The 22,866-nt window shown below is 43.6% G+C and overlaps 1 protein-coding gene across 1 annotated transcript; it reads left to right on the top strand.

Annotated features, from left to right (window-relative positions):
* Nucleotides 1-16,903: 16,903 nt before the first annotated feature.
* LOC120920650 (Fc receptor-like A) lies at nucleotides 16,904-21,501 on the top strand. The gene is made up of 2 exons (XM_040332846.1): nucleotides 16,904-17,166; nucleotides 20,976-21,501. The coding sequence occupies exons 1-2, from the start codon at nucleotides 16,950-16,952 to the stop codon at nucleotides 21,065-21,067; spliced, it is 309 nt and encodes a 102-aa protein (XP_040188780.1). The 5' UTR covers nucleotides 16,904-16,949; the 3' UTR covers nucleotides 21,068-21,501.
* The last annotated feature ends 1,365 nt before the right edge of the window (nucleotides 21,502-22,866 follow it).

The raw sequence follows: 22,866 nt of genomic DNA, 5'->3' as shown, positions 1-22,866 counted from the left end.
ACCTTAAGAACATCCTTATAGCTTTATACATAGTGGTGCAAAGTTCCCAGAGTATTATTGCAGAACACCTGAGATGATATAAAGCCACCTAATGTCTTTATTCACTAACCTGTCATATGTCGCAATTCTTTCCCAGGATGGGATGACTGTCACCTATGCTACTGTGAAGGATCCAGATATCTGAGCGTGTATAGGAGACCCAAACCGGTTGGAGCGTCTTCACTGTCCAGGATGTTAAAAAAAAGTTCTTATGTGGTCAGCATATCCCGAAAATCAATTCAAAGCTATTATTAAAGTCAACAGTCAAAATAATTGGATTTGATGGAGTGAAGAAAGATTAGAACCTTCTAGATGTTCTCTGTGTCCGAGTTGGGGAAATGTCACTTCCCTAATGAAGGGGTCTTGTGTGGCCCTGAAATGTCACTATTTTGTCGTGATGGGATAAAAAAAATAAACTTTTGACCCTTTTTGGAGAGCCTTTTGTACTGGTGACCTATCCTTCAATCCCAGTTGGGGAAATTTTCCCTCACTTGCTCTGCTGGCTGACACCCATCAGGGGACAGAAAGTAAGGATGAATCTCCCCAGCTGGGACACATATAACAATGAAAACTGGACAGAGGTTCTAATCCTACATGAAAAAAGTTTTGTCCGGAGTTGACTGTTTTATCAGTAAATGGAGCATTTATCTTCAGGGCCGCTAATAGGGGTGGGCCACCGGTCCTCTTGTAGGGGGCCCGAACACACAGCGGAGCCCACACAGCAGAGCCCAAACAGGGAGGGAGAATAGTGATGGACGACAATTGCAGAACTTATCCTCCAGCAGCTGAAAGCTGGTCTCTCCCCCTCTCCCTGCTGCCAGCTTTTATATGCTGAGAAAGAGACAGTCCTCCATCACTAATTCCCCTCCTTGTGCTGGCTCTAATGTTAGCTCCACTCCTGAGTTTGTTATCTCTGTAACTTTGTTTCTCTCCCTCTGTCTCTCTGATCCCGGAGCTCCTGCCTCTGTCTCTCTGATCCTGCAGCTCCTCCCTCTGTCTTTCTGATCCTGGAGCTCCTCCCTCTGTCTCTCTGATTCCGGAGCTCCTGCCTCTCTGATCCCGGAGCTCCTCCCTCTGTCTCTCTGATCCTGGAGCTCATCTCTCTGTCTCTCTGATCCCAGCGCTCCTCCCTCTGTCTCTCTGATCCCGGAGCTCCTCCCTCTGTCTCTCTGATCCCGGAGCTCCTGCCTCTGTCTCTCTGATCCTTGAGCTCCTCTTTCTGTCTCTCTGAACCCAGACCTCCTCCTTCTGTCTCGCTGATCCAGGAGCTCCTCCCTCTGTCTCTCTGATCCCGGAGCTCCTCTCTCTGTCTCTCTGATCCCGGAGCTCCACCCTCTGTCTCTCTGATCCCAGAGCTCCGCCCTCTGTCTCTCTGATCCCGGAGCTCTTGCCTCTGTCTCTCTGATCCCGGAGCTCCTCTCTCTGTCTCTCTGATCCTGGAGCTCCTTCCTCTGTCTCTCTGATCCCGGAGCTCCTCCCTCTGTCTCTCGGATCTCGAAGCTCCTCCCTCTGTCTCTCTGATCCCAGAGCTCCTCCATCTGTCTGTCTGATCCTGGAGCTCCTCCCTCTGTCTCTCTGATCCCGGAGCCCCTCCCTCTGTCTCTCTGATCCCGGAGCTCCAACTGCCCAGCCTGTATATTTTATTCATCTCATCCTTTTATTTATTAGCTCAGTTTTGTGTCTAATGATTCTATTTTTTTAATAATGATTTTATTGTATTTTTAGTAAAATGTAGCTTTAATATTTTCTTGGGCGGCCCTTTCGGGTAGTCTGTATGGGGCCCTGCGATTTCTATCATCAGCCCTATTCACCTTACTTAAGCAATCTGTGAATTAAGAGATTTATAACTGTTACACGTTTTGTTTTGGCTTTAAATAAATGATTTTATTTTATAAAACATGTTTGTAATTTATTTCGACCCCCTTCACAAAAGAAGGTTCAAGAAGAAGAGTTTGATGTTAAAAGTTTTCTTATTGGAAGATGGCAAATAAAAGTTACATACGTACGGTCTTTTCCATGGCTTCTATGTGGTGGTTGTTGGATTCTTCTTATTGGAATGGTTAGGGATAACCAATCAGAAGAGAGCACAGGGATTTCTACTGTAGGACAACCTGAGCTCCCTCCATCCTGACATGTGATCAGAGGAGGACAGCGCTGTCAGGGGGCTCCAAAGTAAGCCAGGTGTAAAAGGTAGGTGAAGACCAAGTCAAGCTTCAGACCAGAACAGCTAAAGTACAGTTTCACTGAAGAGTTAAAGCAAACCTACAGAATTTAGGACCCTGCAGCCACCTACCTTCCCTTGAAGCCCCTCCCTCCATATGTTTTTCATTGAAAATGGAACCCTACACATACCTTTTTCCTGCAGTCTTCTACCTGGTGATAACACCAGTTCTTCCTCTGGAAGCAAAAGGGGGTGAGCATTCTTCCAGGACTGAACAGCAGTCAAGCTATGACATGTGAGCGCTGCTCATTCCTGGAATACTGTGAACTTAGCCTGCTTGATATCCCGCCCCCGAGGTGCTGTGTAAACCACAGGCCAGGCTTAGAGGATGTGGGAAGAATGATGTGAGTGTCATTGTGCCCAAAAAGAACCACCGTCTCTGGACCAAGATGGAAGTTAGGGCTGGAGCATAAAGAGTTTAAGTGAAGATTAAAAATGAAAAGTGAAATCTTGAATTTTTTTAATGATTATTTGTACTTTACTTTGAAAAGATTAAAAGCATTTTATATTATGTTTTGTTTATACTTAATAGTTCTTTTTATAATTACCATTTACAATTACCATTTTATATTGACAATTACAAGAGATGGCCCCCTCTGACATGTGTCACCCTGACAAGCTTAGCCATAGAGATCTGAATAAGAATCTACTGAGCCAAGTGACGTTATTAGACTGCGACTTTACCTTTTCTGTCAGAGTATAAACATTTATAACAGATTACCAAAGCTCTAATCATCTAAAGAGATATCACAGCAGCAGCTTCCTGCTTTAAGGCTTGCTTTGTCTGATTGAAACCTTAGATCAGGGGTGTCAAACTCAATTTCATTGTGGGCCCGCATCAGCATTATGATTGTCCTCAAAAGGGCCGGTTGTATCTGTAAGATTAGATGTCCAGCACATCCCCTCCCCTTTACATTAAATGTCAAGAGCCACCCCACCAACAGAAGTTGAGTCGCCTACTCTACCTTACATCACAGTGTACCCCCTTTCCTTATGCTGCTGCTGGGAAGAAGATGGATGCATTGTTTGAAATCAGAAAGTAAGGGTCTGGAGGAGTACCAGTGGAGGGCTGGAACTCTAATACAGCTGCAGGAGAGGTGCGAGGGCCACATGAAATGGCCTGGAGGGCCAGATTTGGCTCTCGGGCCTTGTGTTTGACACCTGTGCCTTAGATGGAACTGTTTTTTGTCCCGAGGAGAGGAGGCATGCACGGTTTGTTTTCTTCCAAATTAATATTCGGTTGAATTTTTCGTTATTCTGTGATTTAGATATAGCCGAATACCAAAATTACAGTATAAACTAAGTTTACCGAATTCTCCGAATAACTAAACTCAATTTTTCCGACCTTCCGAAATTCTAATTGAATTTCGAATTTAATTTTACATCGAATTCCATTTGAATTTGAACTGTAAACATACTTCTGAAATCAAAGACTGCGTGTATTATTAGAGTAAAATAGAGAAAATTTTGATACTGCGCTAAACTAGCTAAATACACAACAAAAGTGAAAAAAGCTGCAACAAAAATTGTGATATACACACAATAAGGATCAAAAACAAAACGGATAAGTTGCGCTAACAGTGAATGAGTGTAATAAATCAATATGATTGAAAAAAATAGTGTCCATGGGTATACAAAACATCATACATAATATGGTATATAGTGAAAAGTTCAATTTTTAGTGAAAAAAAAAAAAAAAATTGTTGGATGAAATTGTGCCCGTGACTAAACAAAAATAGAAATCCTCCACCGGTGTAGTAATTGAATAGATATCTATGCGCTTACCAGAAGGGCAAGCAAACAGGGCTTGCAGCTGAAATCCCCCAGCTAGGGTCTTTAATGGAAATCCAGATATTATTCCTCCAAATTGGGTAGATAGTTCCGAAATCCAAGAAGCATGTAAATAAATGTATAAGCAAATAGTGATGCACCGTAGACAAATGAACATAGGCACACCAAGGGAAAACCTCCACCGAAAAGAATCACCAATTAAAGGGGACTCTTACCAGAAATAAGTGATAAAGAGCTTGTGGCCAAACCCAGCCAGGGCCTTTAGGGTTAAATCCAATCAATCGATTCTCTCACGGAGCAAGACCGAATATATCACCATAAAAAAGAAAGATTCCACATAGTGACGTACCATAGGTAAAAAGATTTAATAAGGTAGATGCACTTACATGGGAACAGATAAAATCAGCATATAAAAGATTCGAGCCGGCCGGCTACTACAAACGCCCGTCCTTCGGGACCTAGACGCAGCACGTCAAAGCGTCTCCTCCTCCCAATTATTAGAGTACCATTTCCAAATAAGGCTGTTTTTTAATAAGCCAATGGTGATTTAAAGAGTCATTGTAATCATTTGGTGGAGATTTTTATTTTGTTTGTTCACTTTGCCGCATTTGAAAATCGAAAAAAGAATAACATTTTAGTTTCGATTGATTCACAATTTAGTAATTTGAATGTTTCGAATTGAAAAAAATCGATAAATTTGAAGACAATTTGAAAAAAGACTAAACAAATTCCAAATACGAATCCCGAATATGAATTGAATCAACCAAATTTAACTAAACTGAATAACTAGATTAACGAATCTAAACAATACTAAGCTCATTTTTTCGTCATGCAGATGTCTACCATGGACTAGTACTTGATTGGATTTGCAGCAGTCGATGCTTGGGGCGGTGATCCTTGCATGCATCACTGATAGCTAAAACTAAGACTTCAAGCAAGTTTCCTCAACATTGTATATTTTAGCTAGATTAGCAACCCAAGGGGGGTGGGAGGGAGGGTGTTCTGTTGTTCTATCTGCTATCTGTGATGGCATGGTTTTTATGTATCTGGTCATGTTGGCCATTAGGTAAGCTTGGTGTTGTGCCTAGAAATGTATGTTTTGTTATGTCTAAAACTTTCAATAAACAGAAATTTTCAAAAAAAAAGATTAGCAACCCAAGATACAAAGCCGGCAGTGTCCACCATAAAACGTAATGTTTTGTTTAGGCTTTCATACCCAATAAGGCACTTTTATCAGAACTGGCTACTGTAAGAGTCCAGGGCTTACTACGCATGCACCAATGGCGTGTTGCCGCAGGAGGAAATCCGTGCCAACTGAACATGCGCCAAAGACGCCTCAGTGCGCCAACCTGCACCTGCGCAGAAGACCTGATGGAAAAAGGGAGGAAAATGCATAGGAGGCACACAGGAAGTGACCTCAACCCGATGGAAAAAGGCAGGAAAATACCCAGGAGGTGCACAGGAAGTGACCTCAACCTGATGGAAAAAGGCAGGAAAATACCCAGGAGGTGCACAGGAAGTGACCTCAACCTGATGGAAAAAGGCAGGAAAATACCCAGGAGGTCCATAGGAAGTGACCTCAACCTGATGGAAAAAATGAAGGAAAATACTCAGGAGGTGCACAGGAAGTTACCTCAACCTGATGGAGAAAATTAAGGAAAATATCCAGGAAGCGCACAAGAAGTGACCTCAAACTTCCCTATATAAGCCCAGCACAGACACTGCCAAATTGCTGGATTATCTTCCCCCTTGTTCCTGTGCTACTGTGTGATCTGTCTGAACTCGTTGTGACCTGGAAACTTATTTGATTACTCTTAATTGCTGCTTGCCATTTGACTTTGGATTTGTACCTTGACCATTCTACATCTTTGCCCCTTTTGTAGTCAGCTGCCAGATTGGAACCGACCCCGGCTTGGATCTCGACCATTCTTCTTCTGATTAACCCTTCTGTACTTCGTTGCCAGAGTGGACTTGATCTCGGCTCGGATCTTGGACTAAGGCTTGCACGGTGCTCCACACCCAGGGCTGCTGATAGAGGGGGACCACCGGTCCTCTTGTAGGGGGCCCAAGCACACAGGGGGGCCACACAGAAAGAGGGATTAGTGATGGGCGACAATTGCAGAACTCTTCCTCCAGCAGCTGAAAGTTGGTCTCTCCCCCTCTCCCTGCTTCCAGCTTTTATTTGCTGGGAAAGAGACAGTAGTCCCTCACTAATTCCCCCTCCCTGTGCCCAGCCTGTATATTTTTTCATCTCATCTTCATTTTTATTTATTAACTTAGTTTTATCTTTTTGATTTAGCAGGAGTCCTGTGAGTTATGTTGTATTCGTGTCTGCTAATAATGATTTTATTGTATTTTTAGTGAAATATATTATTTACTTTGGGGGAACCTGTAAAGTAGTCTGTACAGGGCCCCGCAATTTCTATCAGCAGCCCTGTCCGCACCCCTGGCACCCGTGCAACTTGGTGTCCACCAAGTCTCTGTCTCCATCTCCAGAGGCTTCAAGCACCCGAGGTGCAAGGGAGGCCTCCCCACTACTTCGGTCTCACCTCAGGTACGTGGCCTTCATGACAGCTACACTGATCTGAGATCTGATAGGCTATCACAGATTATTCCTCTTTCTACAATCTTGCAACATCAGAATAAATTCTGTAGAAACGTCTATAAATAAAACTCAGGAAGTGAGAAGATGTTCATAACTTCTGCTTCTTAGAGACACAGTCACAGCTTCAAGGTCCCGGCTACCATGTCAGTCTTCCTCGCCGTCGCGTTCCTGTGTAAGTAGAAAGTTTTTTTATTTTTTTAATTATCTGCATTTCTGTTGAGTGTCGTTTCTTTGAGATCTTATGAAACACACAAAACAACTCATTACTATGAACCTTTCTGAGGCTCTATCTAAAGCACACCCATTATATTTGCATCTGCTGTGGATAAAGTGTGATGACCTCTCTTCTCCTTCTTCCATCATATTCACTAAGGAAGCTGTCTAAGTACAAGCCGTCTTGTTCCATAGGTAATGTCACAGTTGTTTAGCATAATCCTCTCATTGCTGGTGGATAACACATCACAGAGAGGAGCATCTGGGCAGAGAATTTCCTAACTAGTGCTTTTTTATAAGTATGAATTGTAAGCTCTGTTCGTGGTCTTGTCACACACGCCGGAAGGTTCCTGTTTATTATAGATAAGTCAGAACTGCAAATGTGATTTTCAGAAGAGTTTCATTTTACAGTAATTGCCAAAGTCAATGATGACAATGATGGTGTTGGATTGGCTGGAGGTTGCATAAAGCATAATAGAAGAAGCTTGATAAAGGGTTATAATGGATGCAAGGAAGGATTTGATGGATTAATTAACATGTCTAATCACTGTGTAAGAGGACTTTTGAGAATACATATAAGGGCAGTTGATTGTTACACAATGGGGGAGTATCAACATAAAATCTGGTTGCTCTACGCAGCCTCCCAAAGCCATAGACTTAGTTTTTCCATGTCTGCTTTCACCTAAGTGGGAGCAACGGGTTCTAACCTTATGGTGACCTAAGACAATTGGGACCCTAACAAAATTCTTCTCATAAAAAAAAATGATATGTTTTAATGACATGTACATGATAGTTTCTAACAAGTGCATTTTGGCTTTTCAGCTTTGCACGTGGCAAAAACTAGTGGTGAGTACAGAGCTTTTACTGGATAATATGCCATTAATGCAACAATAATATACAAATGTGATCCTAAAGTTTTCTGACAAAGGCGTTTAGGTCATTAATGCAGCTGTAAGAGGCTATACAAACACAGTGTGGGTTAAAATTTTGCAGGTTCGCTACATTTTGCACACTACTGAGCTATAGTGCCCGTTCACACTAACGCGACTTGGGATCCGACTTGTGTCGCCCGACATGAGAAATTACATTAAAGTGAATGAGAGCCGTCTTAATGCACACTACTGAAGTCGCTCCGACTTCAGAAAAAGGTTCCTGTACTACTTCAAGGCGACTTCTAGGCGACTTGTACCCATTGATTTCAATGGAAGTCGCCTCCAAAGTCGGATCAGTGTCTTAACTGAAGCAACTTTACAGGAAGAGAAATTTTTTTCTCAGGCAAACCCCTCCCTCCCACATAGCTGATTATTGTTTGATTGGCCACTGGCAAAGTTGCCCTGTCCCGGAGGCAACTTGAACGTGCCTCGAAGTGGCATTGAAGTTGCCTCTAAGTCTCCTTAAAGTTTCCTTAAAGTTGCCTTGAAGTTGCCTCGAAATTGCCTTAGAAGTTGCCTCAAAGTTTCCTTGAAGTTTCCTTGAAGTTGCCTCAAGTTGCCTTGCAAAGTCATGCTGACTTTTATGTTGCTGTAGTGTGAACCGGCACTAAATGTTTATTTGAATGTATCACTTTGTGGGAAAGGCCATAGTGCTTTGATTTGAATTTGGATCAGACTAAAGTTCATCTGAAATTTCCAAAGCTCAAAGTTGATGGAATGTTTATGTATTTGTAAGGACATCTCACTGAGGCTCATATGGGCCTGTTGGTGTTGTATATGGGCCTGTTGGCAGGGCTGTCTTAATGAGAGGGCACACCTGGGCACTACCCAGGGGCCCCAGCTGCATGGGGGGCCCCTGCATTCCTGCCCTTTCCCCAAAGCAGCTGATCCTTGAGCCCGGGCTGCCCTTCCACATCCCAGTTATCCCTCCAGCACCTTGACCCCTTTACACCCTAGATATCCCCTACCTCCTACCTACTTGATTTCTGTTTACCTGCACTGTCACCATTGTAGGGGGCCCCAGAGCATCACTTTTCCCAGGGGTCCATGATGCTATGAAGACGACCCTGCCTGTTGGTGTTGTCAGAAAACTGTGGTGCCACTAGTCAATGTCAAGGTCCATACCTGAGGGCTTTAGCTCAAATGTTTAGAAGCCTTTCTGTGGCTTGTGACAACTAAGTGTAGCAATAAAATTACTTTAATAAAGTTAAAAGAATATCACTCACAAAAAGAGTAAAATCTCAAGCATGTAGCTCTGTATAAAAGGGTCCTTGCCATGACTAAACCCGGTCTCAGGTCTGAAGAAGGAGCACATGCTCCGCAAAGGCATTACCCTGTATTTACATCACATCCACCGGGCTCTGTGTTCCATGCATCCAGGAAGCCCTGAGAGCCTCTGGCGCTTCTGACAGCTTGGACCGCAGCCCTCCAACCCCAGACGAATGTAGCCCGGGTTTAGTAATGGCAAGGACCCTTTTATACAACGCTACATGCTTGAGATTTTGCTCTTTTTGTCTCTCCCTCCTTGTACCCTCAGGCCTCGTACACACGACAGAGGAACTCGACGTGCCAAACACGTCGAGTTCCTCGTCGAGTTCAGGGATGAAGCCGCGAGGAGCTCGGCGGGCCGCCTTCTCCCATAGAACAACGAGAAAATAGAGAACATGTTCTCTATTTTCTCGACGAGTTCCTCGGCGGCTCCATCGGGCCAAAAGTGTACAGACGACAGAGTTTCTCGGCAGAATCCAGCTCTGACCGAGTTTCTCGCTGAATTCTGCCGAGAAACTCTGTCGTGTGTACGAGGCCTCACAGAGCTGCTTTTTACTCCCAGACTGAGCCGCCACGACGGTGAGCTTCTCTTCATATGGACCTTTTTTTTTATCTATGGACATTGTATTCCATATTTGTGCCGTTTTTTTTCTTTTTTTGCTTTTGTCTTCCTGTGGCTTGTGTTTCTGAATTTAGGTCTTTTGGCATGTAATGCAAGTGTATCTGTGTTCAGTCAAAGACAAGTGAAAAAAAAAAAAGCTTTTTTCTGACAATCAATAAATTTGAGTATTTTGGAGAAACAGCTTCTGCAGGGCAAAGCAGGTCTAGTACTGTTTGATGAAAACATATCTAGGTAGATTCATGTACAGCCACCTATCTTTAGGTCGGCGTAGCGCATCCCATTTGCACTAGGCCGACGTAAGATAGTGAGGCAAGTACTGTATTCCCAAAGCACTTGCCTCCTAAGTTATGCGGCGTAGCGCAAATGGCCCGGCGTAACCCCCGCCTAATTCAAAATAGGCAGGTAGGGGCGTGTTGTATGGTAATGAATTCACGATTCATTACCATACATGTAAATGAAGCGCCGATCGTACGGCGCATGCGAGAACATGCTCAGTATCACGTCGCAAACACTCCTTGCTTTTGACGTGAACGTAACCTACGCCCAGCCCCATTCTGAATCGACTTACACAAACAACGTAAACGACGTGAAATTCGACGGCTGTCTGATGTCCATACTTAGCATTGGCTGCGCCATATTTTTGGTGGTTTATCTTTATGCCTGAAAACGCCTTACGTAAACGGCGTATCTTACATGCGACGGGCGAGCGTACGTTCGTAAAATAGGCGTATCGACGTCATTTACATATTCTCGGCGTACATCGACGTACACGCCCCTAGCGCCCAGCGTAAATATGCAACTAAGATACGATGGCGTAGGAGACTTACGCCGGTCGTATCTTAGCAACATTTAAGCGTATCTCAGTTTGAGCATACGCTTAAAGATGCGACGGCGCGGATTCGGACTTACGACGGCGTATCTACTGATACGCCCGTCGTAAGTCTATATGAATCTAGCCCATCATTGCTACATAGATACACCTGGGTGGTGTAGGCACAGCATATGATAGGCAAACTGCCATGGCAGCCCCTCCATCAATACGAGGTCCATGATCTCTCTTGGTCCTCCATCCCTGCAGCTGACATCTTCACCTGGTAATCTTCCAGGTTCAGCCATCATGCCAACCTGACCTGAGAAACAGATGAGAATAGATCTGAGCTGAGGATGTGCAGCTTTTTGTACAATCAGAAGACAATTGTTAACACAGCCTTACATTGCTATAAAGATACACAGGGGAAATTTTACCAAAACCGGGGCACACAGAATCTGGTGCAGCTCTGCACACTAACCAATCGGCTTCCAGGTTTCTTCCTATAGACACTAGGCCCTAGAGCACTGGTTCTCAACCTTCTAGTGCCGTGACCCACTGATAAAATTTCACAAGTTGTGGGGACCCCTAACAGTAAAATAATTTTTGGAGCATGGGTGGTTAGCACCCAAGGCAAGACAAGTAATTTGTGCCCATAACCCCTAACCCCCCCTAACATTTAGCACTCCCTGAGTCCCTTCCACTCGTACAGTATTAAAACCCCTTATGGTACATTTTGGGATGTACCACTCTTTCTCTTTGTTCTCCTTTCTTTTCCTTCAATCTCTCTCTATCCTAATTTTTTATTTTTTTCCCATCCCTCTCTCTAGCTGCCTTTCTTGTTCTTTCTCCCATTCTTTATCTCCCTTTTTTTTTGTTCCTCACCCTCTTTTCCTCTCCCTTCGATGTATTCTCTATTTTTATTTCTTCCCTTACTCCTTGGTGGGGGTAAATGGGATGAATGGCAGTGCTGGCGGGGAGTTGGGATGAGTGGCAGTGCTGGTGGGGGTGGGATCAGCCAACTTAGGTACTCTCGATCAATGTCATCTGCTGATCTGAAAACTGTAGTGGGGGCTTTTAATGGCAACTATATTCACAGGTAGTGTTACTCACTGTGTCTCTGGCTTCATTGTGTCTCCGACTTTGTGGTGTTGTCCAGCAGTGACACCTATGCCGAAATCAAGAGATAGGGTCTCCTCCAGCCCCTCCCACTTTACATTCCTCACCAGTCAGCTGACCTCTAGTCTCTGCCCCCCAGCCATGCCGTGAAGTGAATGGGCAGCCGCAAAAAGGTTGGGAGAGCGGTGCAGACTTCAGGAACAGCCCAATGACCCCTGGCAAATCATCATTTGACCCCCGAGGGGGTCCCGACCACTGCCCTAGAGCTTGCAGATTGACTCCATAATCGATGGTTCACCGGCAAATCATGCTCCTTGCTGCAGGTTTCTGCTAGATCTGTGACTCCATTTCACATGTGATGTTTGGCTTCTCTGTTCACCTTTTCTGTGACATTGGTTGCCTGGAGAAAGAGGGTGAGTCACCCTAGAGCCTACTGTCTGTAGGTGTGTCCTTCAATAATCTGTGGTTTTCTGTATTCGATTGTAAGCTCTGTGGACTAAAGCTTGGGCATCCTGCCATGAAACTTCAGCTCCCAGCATTCTCTGCATGTTCTGGTTTCCAAATTTTAAAGGTCTAGATTGTAAGCTCTGGGGGCTAAAGCTTGGGCATCCTGCCATAGAACTATAACTCCCAGCATTCCCTCCATTGCCTGGACCCCAATATTTAAAGGTCTATATTGCAAGCTCTGAAGGCTAAAGCTTGGGCATCCTGCCATAGAACTATAACTCCCAGCATTCCCTCCATTGCCTGGAACCCCAGATTTAAAGGTCTTGATTGCAAGCTCTAGAGCCTAGTGTCTATAGGTGTGTCCTTCAATAATCTTTGTTTTTTTTGTATTCGGTTGTAAGCTCTCTGGACTAAAGCTCGGGCATCCTACAACTCCCAGCATTTCCTGCATGTTCTGAATCCCAAGTTTTTAAAGGTCTTGATTGCAAACTCAGATAGTTAGAAAAAATTTACAGAGGGTCTAATCCAGGGGTACCCAACCTTTTGAAGAGCGAGGGCTACATAAGCAACTTGGTAACAAGTCGCGGGCCACAATGAGTGGAGCGGGCAGATGACAGGTCACGGCTACTCTATAGCCGCACTCCGGATAAACTTGAGAAAGTTGTCTTTATTGATAAAAGTAAGACATGTACATCCAAAGATACAGTCACATAAGGGGACACCCGACGTGTTTCGCACACAGTTAGTGCTTAGTCATGGCGAAATGCGTCGGCTGTCCCCTTATGTGACTGTATCTTTGGATGTACATGTCTTACTTTTATCAATAAAGACAACTTTCTCAAGTTTATCCGGAGTGCGGCTGTCCATCGATTTCCATGTTTTCCATGTTTGCCTAGTGCATTGCCAGCACCTTGGACTCCTGGGAGGTTCCTTCAATTGTCTGCTAAAGATCCACCTGGAGCGGTGACTCCCTTTCCACTGCTACTCTATAGGCCCTCTCATCCGCCCAGATGAAAGGGGACGAATTCCCTTCTGTTTTTTTTCAGATTGGATGTAGGTGGGCGTGAACGGACATCTGTCGCTCTATAGCGGTGAATTGAGGGTCCCATTTGGTTGGGTTAATCGTGTGAAAAGGGCCTAATGCCGCGTACACACGACATTTTTTTAAATGACAGTAAGAACGATCGTGTGTGGGCTCCAGAGCATTTTTCATAACGTGAAAAATGGGCATTAAAAATTTAGAACATGCTCTATTTTTTCGCGTCGTGTTTCACGTTGTAAAAAACGGTCGTGTGTAGGCTTTAATGATGTGAAAAAACTGTGCATGCTCAGAAGCAAGTTAGAATAAGGCATAAGACTGCTCTCACACTGATGTGCTGCGGTTTACCCACACCGCGGGTGCAGCGTAGTGCACCTGTGTCTACCCTGCGTCTTAGCTGATCTTTGCCATAGACTCCGCCTGTGGCAAAATCCGGCGCTGTAGAGGACGCATCGGCTTATGAGGCTCTGCTCCGCAGCCGCTTTCTTCCTCTATCACCAGCTTCAATTGTCACTGATGCTGCGGTATGGCGGGTCGGCAACCTGCGATCTGGGCTTGCTAACCCGCCATTCCAGAGCAGGAGGTCACGGGCCACATCAGAGGGCTCCGCGGGCCACTGGTTGGCCACCCCTGGTCTAGTCCCTCGCCAATGGATACAAAAAAATATTCTTATTATGATTTTTTTTTAATGGAGCTTGATTGCTTCAGGTAATTGGACTGATTTGGTCATCACTTGCAGTAACCAGAAGACGTGCTGTGTAAAAACACAGATCTGCCAACATGTTGGGAACATTTCAGTGCCCAGGACTACAAATATTCCCTTTTCAACAATTATCTCTATCACATTAACTATGCTCTCTATGTGTTCTGTGTGATCTCTTTTCTTCTATAGGAGGGGCCATCAAACCTGTGGTGACCTTCACACCCAACTGGGGGAATATATTATACGATGACAATGTGACTCTAACATGTGATGTGCCGTCTACTGAGGAGCCCCGGATCTATCAGTGGTACAAAGATAAGAGACCAATACCAGGAGAGCAAAAGAGACGTCATAGCATTGAATCTTCAGTGATTCGGGACAGAGGAAATTACCAGTGTGAGACCATCGGTGGTGATATCAGTGATCCCGTCTTCCTAAATGTTACCAGAAGTGAGTGATCTCATCTCATCTCCATCATTACAGATTGTTGGGTGTGAATAGAACAACATAAAGTATCATTTTATTACATTTCAGATTATGTCATCCTGCAGAGACCCTCATCTGCCATCTATGAAGGAGACCCCCTGACTCTGAGATGTCATCATATAAAAGATTTTCATGCAATAAACACAAAATTCTACAAGGATGATCAGGAGATAAAATCATCAGAATCTGACTCCACATTCCATATTCCTAATATAAGGAGGAGTCAGTCTGGACTCTACAAATGTACTCAACAATTATACCTTTATGATCGTTCTAATGTGAATGAGTTCTCAGATGTCTCCTTTATCTCTGTAAAAGGTAAATTAAAGTCCTATTTAAAACTGTATCTTTAGTAACCTTAGCAGATCCAAAGGAAGGTGAAATCCCACACAAATTGCTCTTTAACGAATAAATTGACCTTTGGGAACATGTTTCCGCTCTTGCAGCCACTCCCCCCTTTATTGTGACAGCAGTCTGGGGAACTTCTCCCTGCACCCACTGTCAATATTTGGAAAGACCGGTTTGTGCGGGGCTCCACCCACATGGCCACGTCATTCATTCACAGAGTTCTGTGAATGAATGAACTACAGGTCCCAACACTTTTTGCAGCTGAAGGCTTGTAGTCATCGATGAACTAACTAACTGCCTGCGTATAAGAGGTATGAGCAGACAGACACACTGACAGTCTGCAAGAGCCTTGCATTGCACCCGCAATCTGCTGATCACTATTGCAATGCTTTCCAGGCTCCTCAAAAAAAGTCGTAAATGCAAGTTTTTTAACTGAAAATAAAAAGTGAATTTAATATTATTTTTTAAACCACTTAAAGGGGTTGTAAAGGTTTGTTTTTTATTTTCTAAATAGTTTCCTTTAACCACTTCCCGCCCAGTCAATAGCAAATTGACGTCCGGGAAGTGGTTTCGTTATCCTGACTGGATGTCTATGGACGTCCTGCAGGATAACAGCCGCCGCGCGCCCGTGGGGACGTGCATTGCGGCGATCGGTGGTGTGGAGTGTCAGTATGACACACCGCTACACAATCTCGGTAAAGAGCCTCTGATGGAACCTATATGGAAAATAAGAAACAAACCTTTACAACCCCTTTAAGCCCCGGACCACTTTTTGCGATTCGGCACTGCGTCGCTTTAACTGACAATTGCGCGGTCGTGCGATGTGGCTCCCAAACAAAATTTACGTCCTTTTTTCCCCACAAATAGAGCTTTCTTTTGGTGGTATTTGATCACCTCTGCGGTTTTTATTTTTGGCGCTATAAACAAAAATAGAGCGACAATTTTGAAAAAAAAAAGCAATATTTTGTACATTTTGCTATAATAAATATCCCCACTTTTTTTTAAAGCAAATTTTTTCCTCAGTTTAGGCCGATACGTATTCATCTACATATTTTTCGTAAAAAGAAAATCGCAATAAGCGTTTATTGACTGGTTTGCGCAAAAGTTATAGCGTCTACAAAATAGGGGATAGACTTATGGCATTTTTATTAATTATTCTGACTTATTTTGTGACTGCTAAAATATGGTGGACACATCGGATACTTTTGACACATTTATGGACCGTTGTCATTTTCACAGCGAACAGTGCTATAAAAATGCACTGATTACTGTGAAAATGACACTGGCAGTGAAGGGGTTAACCACTAGGTGGCGCTGTAGGGGTCTTGGCTCTGTGTACTTGGAGCGGAGATGAGTGTCATGTGACACAGAGCCCATCCCACCTACAGTAAGGCCAGGTACTAACGAGCAAACATGTACTGTGAAACCGGTCCGTTGGGCCGTTTTCACCGTACATGACTGCCAGAGGGCTTCTGTACGATGGTTGTACTAACCATCGTACAGAAGTCCGCGCGTAAACATTACGCGGGGCGTGTCCGCGTCGTCGCCGCGATGATGATGCGGCGATGATGCGGCGACGTGGGCGGGCCTGCCATTTAAAGGCTTCCACGCATGTGTCGAAGTCATTCGACGCATGCGAGGGACGGCGGGCGCTCGGACATGTACGGTAGGTCTGTACTGACGACCGTACATGTCCAAGCGGGCTGGAATTCGGCCCGCTCGCGCCTACACACGACCGAACATGTATGCTGAAACTGGCCCGCGGACCAGTTTCAGCATACATGTTTGGTCGTGTGTACGGGGCCTAAGAATCACTATGCGGGAAACACTTATCCCTGCATAGTGATTCTTACTGTAGGGGGGATGGGCTTTGTGTCACATGACACTCATCTCCGCTCCGAGTACACGGAGCCAAGACCCCTACAGCGCCACCTAGTGGTTATTGTCATTGTCACTAGTCAGAGCGGGGAGATGCCTGTTTACACAAGCATCTCCCCGCTCTAAACCTCCGTGAGACGATCGCGGGGATGCCCGCGGAGATCAAATCCGACTCACGGGGAAGGCGGCAGGGTCTCGAGCATGCCGGCGCGCTCGTGACCACACAGCATGTTTTTTAAGGGCCACGTACAGGTACGTGATAATGCCTGTCTGTGCCATTCTGCCGACATAGATATACAGTGGGCGGTCCTTAAACCGCTAAAGAATAATTAATGCATTCCCATCAATTGTTATTTTTTATTTCCTCTTCCAGAACTCTTCTCTCCTCCAAAAATTATAATTCTGTACAATAAATCAGCAAGAGATTCCATGACGGTGAGATGTGACACCAGACTGGATCCACTCAGAGGCGGCACAGAGCTGTACTTTGCCTTCTACAGAGATGGACGGACTGTGCGGGAATTCAGTATATCCGATAAATACAGAGTGGAGGATTCTGGGAATTATACCTGTGAAGTGAGGAGGGCGTCTGACACTGTGAGGAAGATGAGTGATGGGCTCCATATCCAGATAATGCAGAAACATGGTGAGCTCGAAGAGTTGACTAAGCCTCCGATCTGTACATGTTCTGTCTCTAATATCACTTTATACAAAAGACATTCCTCCTGAGACCCAGTCTGTATGGATAGTTTAGCAACTTGCTGACTTTAGAAGATCCGCAGGCAGCGTTAACCCACCAAGACAACACAGAAGTGAAAACCATTGTAGCTTATTCTAGGCTGTCATACAATTTTGCAGGTGAAAAGACTTTCTGATCTAAAAGCCTCCTGGTTCTCCAGGAAGAAAAAACTAACATGGCACACAAAGGGACATTCCTAGCTAAGGGCTGATACTGTATATCTAAAACCTCGTACACACAATCAGATTTTCCGACGGGAATTGTGTGATGGCAGGATGTTGTCGGATAATCCGACCATTTGTACGCTCCATCGGACAACTGCTGTCGGATTTTCCGACAACAAATGTGGGATAGCATGCTTTCAAATTTTCCGACAACAAATGTGTGATGTCGGATTATCCGATCTTGTTTTCACTTTCTTTTTATTAGTCTTATTTTTCTTAAATACAATTTTTTTTACATTTATACAAAATTCAATTACAATATGCATTTGTTCCCTCTCGTTATTCAGTATATAAAATCATGATGCATATCTATTAATTGCTTTATCATTAAAACAAAAATCCCCTTCAACATTTATCTACATATACTCCTACTGACTTCCATACCCATTCATCTTCCATCCAATCACAAAAAAAAAGGTAGATCTCTGCCTTATTTCTCTCCCCTCCCTTTCCATTTGCTAATTTTTCGCTTAATTTAAACTCCCCCTTCATTTTCCTCTTTTTTTCCATTGATAAATATTCTTTCATTCCTTTCGAGAACCGAAATTCATCACATTTTTGCCATATAACTGGCATTTGACTATTTATGTATCCTTCTTCTCTTATCTGTCCTTCCAGATATTGTATTTCGCTCATTTCACATATCCACTCTGCTATATTTGGGCTTTTATTTTCTCTCCGATTGCGAGCTATTATTGTTCTAGCTGCCGTTATCATATGATGAAAAATATCCTTCTTAATATTCTTTATTGATTCTGGCATCAGAATCAGATTATCCGATCTTGTGTACACAAGTCTGTCAGAAAAAAAAATCCAAAGTACAAACACGCATGCTCGGAAGCAATGCTCACCATAACACAACATTAGCAGAAGTTCACCAAAGGGTGGCGCTAAAGAGCTGGAAAAAAAACATGTAGTTTGGTGTTTGTTGGCCAACAATTCTTTGCTGTTTGTATGCAATACAAGTTCACAGGCAACGCCCTTTGGACAAAAGTCCTATTGTGTGTACAAGGCTTTACACTATATATGTCATGGACATGCAATAATGTCTGGCAGCTTACCTTCTCCTCCATGTGTCCATTAGAGGCCTGACTCTCTTTCTGGCTGCCTTTTATCATCTCTCCTCCCTGTATGGCTCCACCCCAGGCCATCCCAGGAAGTCTATATTAACTGTTGCACTGCAGGTCTGCTTTGCTGTTCAACTTTGTTTGTTAGCTTGTGTTCCTGTCTGCCGTGTGCTACGTTAACCTTTCTGTGTACCAATTTTGGCTCGTCTCTGACTACTCCTGTTTGCCTGTGACCCTGACCTTTGGCCTGTCCCTTGGTTACCCTTGTCTGTCTGTTCCCCCAACCTCGGCTTACCCATCACCATCCCTTGTGTCCTCAGTGGCTGCTTCCCCTCTCTCCCTACGGAGCGTGACCTGGGGGACTCCAGGGGCCGTGACCTGGGTTCAGTTGCAGCGAAGGCCATCCTCACCACTAGAGGCTCTGGTGAACACCTGCTGGACTTTAGACTCTGCTCCCTGGGGAATCTTGGGTTCACGTTTCTTGTCCATCTGCAGCAGTCTGCTATTGGGTTCACTACCTAGCGGTGCACCCCTGTTCCCATCTGGGTACATTTACCTGGCCACAGGTGACCTGACAATATAGAAGTAGGGTATAGAGGAACATACCAAAACTCAATACAAAATACTGCTGTGGCAGCACAGTATAATTATACATTGGTAATATAAATGTACACTATCTACTGTATATAAGACACATCCAATCCAGCATAACCAGTGCAAAGGCGCCTACAGACATTTAAAGAAGGTTTTGTTGAAGATTATCATTTATCCAGGGTATGGTATAGTTAGTGTCACATTTAGTTGGACTTGTTCTGTACTTGTTCCCATCTCCCTCATACTAAAACAATCATCTTCAAACAGTGGTAGGGCCTTCGGCACTATATATTACCCATAAATAATACAGTTTTAACAACGTTACCCCAATGATTTGACAAAAAATAACACCTTCTGTAACACATTTAATTAACACCTCTCCCAGACCAAATGTCATGGTGGTGATTGGGTAAAGTAATTAGAACTAGTTGTTTCCACAAACGTTTTTCACCTCCAATCCTGTTGTTGGACAATCATCATTTGCCTTAACTCATTCCATGGTGATTGGATAAAGGTCGAAGGGTTTCCTATGTGGATATAAATATTGGGGTAAGTTCCTGACACTGACTAGGGGTAGAAAAAGCTAACGCCTCTATTGGTACGAGTTGCAAGAAAAGGAGGTGAAGTCAGTGTACCATCATCCAATAGAAAGGGGAAAAAAGAGACTGGGGAATCGAGCCCCACTCGATCGCACCAAAGGAGAATTTTGGCGAAGGACTATCTTGGTACAACTTAAAAAGCATACAATCAAAGTTTTATAAAAAAAATAATTATTAATACAAAAAAGATTACAAACATAGGATATCCAAGTACTTAATAATAGACATCAAAGGGATATGCAAAAACAATCCATGTACACTATATCACCAGCATTCATGTCCTCTAGGGGTGAGGATCAAGATATGATGGATTCCCACGGATATCATTGTTCTCAACAAGTTTCGTAGCATTTAACCGCCTTCAGGAGAATATCTGTAATTATTCATTGAGATAATAAAAAGCAGATATGACAGTGTAACAATGTAAAAGATAACTATCAACAGCAATATTTCTATTCCCTTATTCTCTTTTCCTTTTTTTACTTGCCTTATTCCTTTCATATATTTTCATATATTCTTTCTTGCATTCCCTTATACTCGTTCCCTTAGGCCCCGTACACACGACCGAACATGTCCGCTGAAACTGGTCCTACTGTGTGTACGGCCTAGCGGACAGGTTTCCTGGCCTAGTGGACAGGTTTCCAGCGGACTAAAGTGTCTTAGCATGCTTAGAAACTTGTCTTCTGGAAACCTGTCCGTCGGACATGTCCGCTGGTTATGACGTATAACCAGCGGCCTGAAATCCCGCGCATGCGTCAAATTGATTCGACGCATGCGTGAAAGCATTGAACTTCCGTGTTAGAGATCGTCGGTGTCTTCTACGTCACCGCGTTCTCTGTCCTTGGGGATTTTGGTTTGATGGTGTGTACACATATCAGACCAAAAGCTCCCAGCAGACATGTCCGATGAAAACTGTCCACGTCTTTTCTCCCTTCCCTTATTCTCTTTCCCTGAGTCTTTATTCCCTTCCCTTATCCATTCACCATCTTGTAACTTACGCTCCTCTTCAGCAGGTGATGCGCTTATTTCCCAGTTGAGTTTTCTTACTTTCGGTGTCACCTCTCCTCCTACAGGAGAACTGCTAGAACATAAAACAACATCATTGCCTCCGTCCAACAAGACGGAAGCTGATCCAGACCCTTCATATACACATTATATACATTTGTAACAGTTCAAAATCTCACAATATGTTCTAAAAATCACATGACTTCCATCTCTGGTTCTCTCCTCAGATTACACGATGCAGAATATAATACGACTGGTGATCTCTGGATTTGTATTATCTGCTGCTGTATGTTTCACCTACTTCCACAACAAGTGGTAGAGAAGAAGAAGAAGAAGAAGAAGAAGAAGAAGAAGAAGAAGAAGAAGAAAAAGAAGAAGAAGAACTTCTAGGAATCTGAGGACCTAAATGGAACATCTAAGAGAACATGGAAAATGTCTTTGTTGAATTTAAAGGAAATTCATAATTTTTCAATATATTAATATTCCCCAAAAAACTTGATATTAATAAAAAAATAAAGATTAAACTAACGAGTTATAGAGAGCCGTGTAGAAAACAGAAGTGGTCACTGAGATCACACCTCGAGGAGAGTTTCTCAGGAAGGAAATAAAGTGGTTTTCTTTGAAAAAATAAAAACTAACATAAAACCTAAAACTCAAATGTCACACTTTACTGATTATGTTGTTTATTCAAAGTTTTGAAAACTAAAAAAAGGTATGAAGTGGGTTTTGTATATATTGTCCTTTTTTAGTAATGATCGGGTAAAAATTTATTATTATGTATAAATATCTTGTATTCTTATTTTTAGCCAGCAGATAACATTGTAGGCTAATTGTCATTTGTTTCTCCAATCTTCTTATCTCTTTTTGTAAAAAGCTTGTAGGCTGATGCCTACGTTATATTATGTTACCGTATATACTCGAGTATAAGCCGACCTGAATATAAGCCAAGGCACCTCATTTTACCACAAAAAAAACTGGGAAAGCTTATTGACTTGAGTATAAAACTAAGGTGTCCATCTGCATGCCTCACTGTGCCCATGCCTCACTGTGTCCATGCCTCACTGTGTCCATGCCTCATTGTGCCCATGCCTCACTGTGTCCATGCCTCACTGTGCCCATGCCTGACTGTGTCCATGCCTCACTGTGTCCATGCCTCATTGTGTCCATGCCTCATTGTGTCCATGCCTCACTGTGCCCATGCCTCACTGTGCCCATGCCGCAGTGTGCCCATGCCTGACTGTGTCCATGCCTCACTGTGCCCATGCCTCACTGTGCCCATGCCTCACTGTGTCCATGCCTCACTGTGCCCATGCCTGACTGTGTCCATGCCTCACTGTGCCCATGCCTCACTGTGTCCATGCCTCAGGGTGCCCATGCCTCACTGTGTCCATGCCTCACTGTGTCCATGACTAGACTGAGGTTTAACATGGGAGTATATGGAAGGGGTGCTTGGCTTTGAAAAATCGTTGCTCCCCAGCCGTAGGTCCCCCAGACAACAAACTTTGCACACTTGTAGAGGAAAAATGGGTGCCAAGTTCCAGGTCCAGAAGACCTAGGACCAGCCAGTACCGGGTCCATAAAATCACCAGAGAAATTACCATTTAACATGGGAGTCTATTAAAGGGGTGCCCGGTTTTGTACAGTCCAAAATCGTTCTTTGCTTGCTTTCCAACTATACAGCACGTATGATGGCCATGAGTGGCACTTAATTTGTGGGAGTTTAAAGGTGAGGGCAGCGAGATCAGAAATGACACCACATTCCAATTTAACATGTAAAAAGATAAGAGGTACAAACCACGGGACTTTTAAGGCGCCAAATTTTTTTTTTAAATTGATTACAATTGATAAAATTCAATACATTTTATTATAAAATAAAAAATTTATAACAAAATCCTTGTTATATCACATGTTTCAATTCATAACCCGATACAGACAGTACCGCTCTACATGTTTCACTCCATAAAGAGCTTCTTCAGGAGCTCAAGAGTGCTGTATGAATTAAATGCTGTAAATGACAAAGAAACACAGGAATAATTACACAAAGTTTTAAACAGAGATTTTGCATCTGTCACAATATTGGTACACATTTTTTTTATTTTATTTATATGTTCGGCCCAA

The sequence above is a fragment of the Rana temporaria genome, chromosome 13 (assembly GCF_905171775.1).
Source record: "Rana temporaria chromosome 13, aRanTem1.1, whole genome shotgun sequence".
Taxonomy (NCBI): Eukaryota; Metazoa; Chordata; class Amphibia; order Anura; family Ranidae; genus Rana; species Rana temporaria.
This window is presented reverse-complemented; position numbering and strand designations above follow the sequence as displayed.

Excerpts from the sequence above, each read along its gene's own strand:
- LOC120920650 (XM_040332846.1), top strand. The coding sequence starts at position 16,950 with ATGACGGTGAGATGTGACACCAGACTGGATCCACTCAGAGGCGGCACA. Across the intron at positions 17,167-20,975 it reads CCAGATAATGCAGAAACATG|ATTACACGATGCAGAATATA; the intron begins GTGAGCTCGAAG and ends TTCTCTCCTCAG.